This window comes from Eriocheir sinensis, chromosome 35 (assembly GCF_024679095.1).
Source record: "Eriocheir sinensis breed Jianghai 21 chromosome 35, ASM2467909v1, whole genome shotgun sequence".
In the NCBI taxonomy this organism is placed as follows: domain Eukaryota; kingdom Metazoa; phylum Arthropoda; class Malacostraca; order Decapoda; family Varunidae; genus Eriocheir; species Eriocheir sinensis.
In genome coordinates, this window is record NC_066543.1 from 166282 (window position 1) to 172495 (window position 6214).

The window sequence follows — 6214 nt, forward strand, 5'->3', positions numbered from 1 at the left end:
ATTTCGGTAAGAATCATTATCAATTATATATTACACAACCTCTTAATTTTTCTAATTATGTTTTAACCTAAAAGTAATGATCACGGCAAATTACTTACTAATAGACTTTCGTAAGAACAAAGTATAATGGTCACATATGGCCAATCGGATAACAAACAAAACAACAAAAGGAAGAGGAAGACACATTGTCAGCATTTATTATGCAAGACTTGCTCACCAATTGTGATCTTTCTGCTCAAGACTCGTCACTAAGGCGAATCAAATCGATTACATTCATGAAGAATCATTTGACTCAAGTCATTTTAAATCAGCATAGTTCCAACTGACTGAGTCTGAGTCAACATTCAAAAGGCAGTACCAAGGCAGGCTTTCACGTGTATGGACGTATACGCTGTCGCTGAAATAGCAGCGTTGCTGTAGCTGAGGCAGCGTAGGCGTAGGCGTGAGCAACGAATATGGGTGCATGAAATTTATGTTAAAAGACCTGAATTTGGGAGCTTTTGACAGCTTTTCCCAGATTTGGTGAATAATCCAGAGGAATTTTATGGCTTGTTTAGGATGACTAAAGAACAATTTAAAATGTTGATGGAGTTGACTGGATCCTCCATAAGACAGCAGAATACCAATTACCGACGTGCAGTTATGTCACGCATTTCAGACGTAGACCATACACCGTACAGTTGCCAAATAAGAATATCTAGCCATATCCATAACGTTTTGTGTCGTCATTTGTTTAAAAAAAAGATGCAGCGTAATGTTGTCTAGCAAATGCGTACAGAAGTTTTTTTTTGTACACCAAAAAACAACGAACAAGAGGTCGTAGATTCTACAGCGGTGCAACCGAAGGTTCATTATTTCATTTATCATAATACCGAACCTGTGTCAAAGATTATTGAAGAAAAATGCTCTTAATATTCATAAATTTGTTTTGAATTACATTGGGATAAGCAAAACATTTGTTCATAGTAGACCCACTTTTCTGTACCGTATTATGCTTTCCAGATAATCTGGCATCTTTTTTCGAGGAATGGGTTTGCTCGGACTTGAAAGAAATATTGATTTTTGATAGCCTACGTTTTCCTCCTTCACAAGAACCTGTAATCGAAGAGTAAGTAATCAGGCAGGAACTTTGCGTAAAAAGCCAAACGCTCCGCCCGGGTGAGCTGCTCCAGGTACTTGGCGACGTGCTGGCTTGCCTTGACTGCGTTGATCGCCGCTGGGAATCCGCCTACCAGCAGCTCCCTCACCCCGAGCCACCTCAGTACGTAGTCGGCGTCTTCTTCCAGGTTTTCCATCCTGCCGATAAAGTCGTACTCCACGGAGCACGGGGCACACAGCTCGTGCATGGGCAGCCAGTGGTCGTTTTGCTGGTAAGGCGTGTCGGGTCCGAGTTCGGAGATGTAGCGAATGAACTCCGAGAAGGTAACGTTGTGTCCTTTCGCCTCGGTTGTGCCTCTGTGTGTGTGTGTGTGTTAAAGAAAGTTGTTAGTGTAAACTTCATTACTACTACTACTACTACTACTACTACTACAACTAATAATAATAATAATAATAATAATAATAATAATAATGATAATGATAATAATAATAATGATAATGATGATAATAATAATAATAATAATAATAATAATAATAATAATAATAATAATAATAATAATAAAAATAATAATAATAATGATAATAATAATAATAATAATAATAATAATAATAATAATAATAATAATAAAAATACTACTACTACTACTACTACTACTACTACTACTACTACTAATAATAATAATAATAATAATAATAATAATAATAATAATAATAATAATAATAATGGTAGTTTGTTGATAATACTTGGCTATCTCTTAGAGTTGCAAATTCATTTGTTATAATTGAGAGCTACAATCTGAGGAAAGGTTAAAGGGGTAAAAAAAAGATAAATCAATCAAACAAAAAAATAGGGTGTTAATTTGTCACATGAAATAATAAAATAATCTACAATTGTTACGTCCCTGCCTGAAGGGATTTGATTTGCAAATCCTTGTTGCATTGCTTTCGTTCTATTACTTTCACAAGAAGCGTATCATGGGGTGTTTTATTATCTCCTGCATTCGGTTTTTAATACGGAATTTGATACTATTTATATGGAACAGTGGTTAACGTGCCTAGCTATTAATTCGCTGGTCTGGGTTCGAATCCACCCCGGCAGTCGGTGTGGAGCTCACCCAGCTGTTCATCTTTCCTTTCGGGTTGGTCGATTAATGGGTCCCTGGTGAAACCCAGGGAAAGTTGACTGTGGCAATTCCGCACTTCATCCTGGGGTAATGGGGTCTTCCTCCCACCGGGTTAAAGGGCCAATGCGGCGGAGATGAGCACCGTTGCAACGCGCAGCTATAGGTATATGGTATGCAGCAAATTTACCTTGATGTGGCTTCGATCGTTAATCTCTGAAGAGGCCGCCAAAGTGATGATTACTAAAGTATCACATTTTCACTTTTCTAGGACGGGTTCAGTGGGTGATTAAATCAACAGTCCGCACTTCAAGACTCCTTTGCCCTTGGCCTCACAGTGTGGATAAATGGGCAGGGAGGACCCGCACTCTACCATTGATTCCTGTTAGCAGTGTTCTGATTGTGTAGAGTATGTAGCAAGGGAGATTTGTTTTTATCTTTATCACAACTATTTCACAGATTTATGGCTGTCAAGTAGTCTCATGATTTTTTTTTGTACGTCTTTGCCTGTGGCGCTAGTATAGGCTTCGTAGAAGGGCCTGCTGGTCGGCCCCAGTCCGTTGTGGCGCAGGCAAGTGTTTATAGTGGTAACATCTTGCATTGGCTCATGCTGGCCCCCGGAGCTCTTTTTTTACCCTAAAATCTAGAGTCCGGGTTGATAGGTGGTCTTCTTGACAGCAAGTGGGTAGTCTTAGGCTACTCGGCGGTGACTGAGAAATCCCAGCTTGTGGTACCGGGCAGGGCGCGAACCCATGTCGTCCTGGACGAGGCGCCGTCACACTATCCACTCAGCCACCGTCGTAGATTTCTAATCCCTCTCGGGAATTCCGGTATAATAAAGTAAAAGGACCAGAATCGGTAGATGACGTAGCTCTGAAGAAGCCTTATTAATGCTGAATGGATATGTAAAATACTTCAATATTACAACGAAAAAAAATGCTTCAAATAAAAAAGAAAAAAAACTATCAACCTATAGAGGTAAAACTGTTACGAAAACTCTGCCACTTCTACAGACACAAAATGCAAACCGCCGAAGAAATGGCTCTCCAACACCCACAGGGGTAGGTAGGTAGCTTTGTATATGTGTGTGTGGGATGGGGGTATTTAGTGTGTGGGTGTGCTGTGTGTGTGGTGTGTGGTGTGGGTGCGTGTGTGTGTGGTGGGTAGGTGTGTGTGTGTGTGTGGTGGGTGTGTCACCGTGTGTGTGGTGGGTGTGTCACCGTGTGTGTGTGTGTGTGTGTGTGTGTGTGTGTGTGTGTGTGTGTGTGTGTGCTGTGTGTGTGTGTGTGTGTGTGTGTGTGTGTGTGTGTGTGTGTGTGTGTGTGTGTGTGTGTGTGTGTGTGTGTGTGTGTGTGTGTGTGTGTGTGTGTGTGTGTGTGTGTGTGGTGTGTGTGTGTGTGTGTGTGTGTGTGTGTGTGTGTGTGTGTGTGTGTGTGTGTGTGTGTGTGTGTGTGTGTGTGTGTGTGTGTGTGTGTGTGTGTGTATGTGTGTGTGTGTGTGTGTGTGTGTGTGTGTGTGTGTGTGTGTGTGTGTGTGTGTGTGTGTGTGTGTGTGTGTGTGTATGTGTGTGTGTGTATGTGTGTGTGTGTGTGTGTGTGTGTGTGTGTGTGTGTGTGTGTGGTGTGTGTGTGTGTGTGTGTGTGTGTGTGTGTGTGTGTGTGTGTGTGTGTGTGTGTGTGTGTGGTGTGTGTGTGTGTGTGTGTGTGTGTGTGTGTGTGTGTGTGTGTGTGTGTGTGTGTGTGTGTGTGTGTGTGTGTGTGTGTGTGTGTGTGTGTGTGTGTGTGGTGTGTGTGTGTGTGTGTGTGTGTGTGGTGTGTGTGTGTGTGTGTGTGTGTGTGTGTGTGTGTGTGTGTGTGTGTGTGTGTGTGTGTGTGTGTGTGTGTGGTGTGTGTGTGTGTGTGTGTGTGTGTGAGAGAGAGAGAGAGAGAGAGAGAGAGAGAGAGAGAGAGAGAGAGAGAGAGAGAGAGAGAGAGAGAGAGAGAGAGAGACTACGAAACAATAATTATCTTTCTACAGAATTATACCTCTCACCAGCTTACCTGTACTTCTTCTCTATCTTCTTCCCAGTGCTGCTGAACTCTACGACCCCATCCCTTTCCTCCAGTTTATTTCTGAATGCCGAGACAGCACGCTCAAAGGGATGACGCACGAACATGAACTTCTTGTACGTCTGCAGTTTCTCCTCCGGGTTCTTACTGGAGGCCAGCAGCGGAAGGGGCATGGTATGCACTCTGGAAGGAGACACGGGAAACGAGATACTGAAAGGGATGAAGAAGGAGGAAAAGTATACTTGACAGATATGAATACACCCATCTAGTTAAGGCAAAAGAACCCGACATATATGAATACTCATCTTATTAGGGAAAATAATCTGACAGATATGAATGCACTCATTTATACTTAATGGAAAAGAATATGACAGCATCCTAACATACACCCACCTATCAAAGTTAGGGAAAATAACCTCGCAGACATGAGTACAACCATCTTGTTTCGGAAAAGAACCTGACAACACCCTGACATAAATCCGCCTGGTTAGGAAAAATAACTTATCTGACATGAATACACCCACCTCGTTAGGGAAAAGTACCGGAAAGCACGCTGACATACAATCACCTAGTTAGGGAAAAGAATTTGACAGCATCCTGGCATACACCCACCTATTTCCGGTGATGTTTTGTTCCGGCGCCACTTTCCCAGTCGTCGTCAGGAACACTCTCTTCCAGCTCGTACACGAAACCTGGAGGTAGGATCATTACCTCTGTAAATGCCTCTCCTCCTTCCCCCCAGAAAATCAAAGTTTCAAAAAGTGATGTTTGTCAATAAGGTTGGCAATTTTTCATAACGCAGAGGACAGATAGCGATTTCAGTAACAAGAAGTTATGCAATTGACATAATTTCAACGGTACTCGAAAAATATGGCTCCGGAAAAAATGGCACAGGAATAAATGGCACTGGAAAAAGTGGCACCGGATAACATCTTAGCAAAAATTATATCACAGTTTGACGTAGGAGAAAGTGGTACATAAATATGATTGCATGTTATATAAAAACATTTGCATGTTATGGTAAGGGTTTCAATTACTACAGGTACCAATTACGGGTTTCGAACATTTCGCCATCGTGAAGCAACACTAACAATGGCAAGCCTTCTTGGCACAAGTTGTGAGGTATCAACTAGTGGGTTTCTGTCAGCTCTTTGGCACACTGCTACGTACTGTACGACTTACCACGGCTATGGAGATTATCGAAATCAATAAGGGAGGTCAGAAACTGTTATAGTGGATACATGTTTACCAAGCAGTGTTCGAAAACTTAACGATTCGGTGGAGGTGCGCCACGCGAACGCTATCGTGCAAAGGGGCCTTAGTAACTTCTCTTGAAAATGAGAATCCAGTAACTACTTGTTATGGAACTCAACCATGATGGTGACGAAAATGCTTATGAAGCAGCAAAATGTAAAATCTAGGATGAAAACATTATCGAAAACTATAGTCAAGATAAAGCAGGTCAAATACCTATACGCCCAATCTGCCTTAGCCATGGAAAAAGTTCGAATCTTGACATTGTATACATTTTTACATCGTTTCGTCCTATATTATATTTTACAACACCTTTATAGCAAGCCATGTCGCTGTTTTTACACATCACGAAGCGTTAGTACGTCTCAACACATGCTTGGCAATGTCTTTTGATGTCAACATTCATCCATGTATTTTTGTTGACAATGAGGCCTCGAAGAGCCGTGTGAACTGCTTCCAAGCAAACACACTTGTGGACGCCTTACGAGGCGCCGTTCCTAATCATACTCTAATCACACAGCTGACTTACATAATAACAAACAGTTGAAACAACAATAATTTAGGAGAAAGAGTGATGGTACAGGTTCATTCTTCAAAACTCATTTATTCCGAGGACTTTCAGTACCAAGTAAATGACTTTTCATACCAATGCAATCATCACTATATAAAAAAAAAAATAGTAAAGTGTTCAGA

The 6214-nt window shown here is 41.6% G+C and overlaps 1 protein-coding gene across 1 annotated transcript; it reads right to left on the reverse strand.

Moving 5' to 3' along the window:
• Positions 1 to 1018: 1018 nt before the first annotated feature.
• On the reverse strand, positions 1019 to 4955 carry LOC127007569 (carbohydrate sulfotransferase 11-like). Its single transcript, XM_050878740.1, has 3 exons — positions 4880 to 4955; positions 4259 to 4450; positions 1019 to 1455 (listed from the first exon to the last, which is right to left on the reverse strand). The coding sequence occupies exons 2-3, from the start codon at positions 4438 to 4440 to the stop codon at positions 1086 to 1088; spliced, it is 552 nt and encodes a 183-aa protein (XP_050734697.1). The 5' UTR covers positions 4441 to 4450; positions 4880 to 4955; the 3' UTR covers positions 1019 to 1085.
• Between the last annotated feature and the right edge of the window lie 1259 nt (positions 4956 to 6214).

Bases quoted from the DNA above. Each gene is read 5' to 3' on its own strand.
- LOC127007569 (XM_050878740.1), bottom strand. From the start codon at position 4,440: ATGCCCCTTCCGCTGCTGGCCTCCAGTAAGAACCCGGAGGAGAAACTG. The intron at 1,456-4,258 runs GTAAGCTGGTGA...ACACACACACAG, and splicing joins AAGATAGAGAAGAAGTACAG to AGGCACAACCGAGGCGAAAG.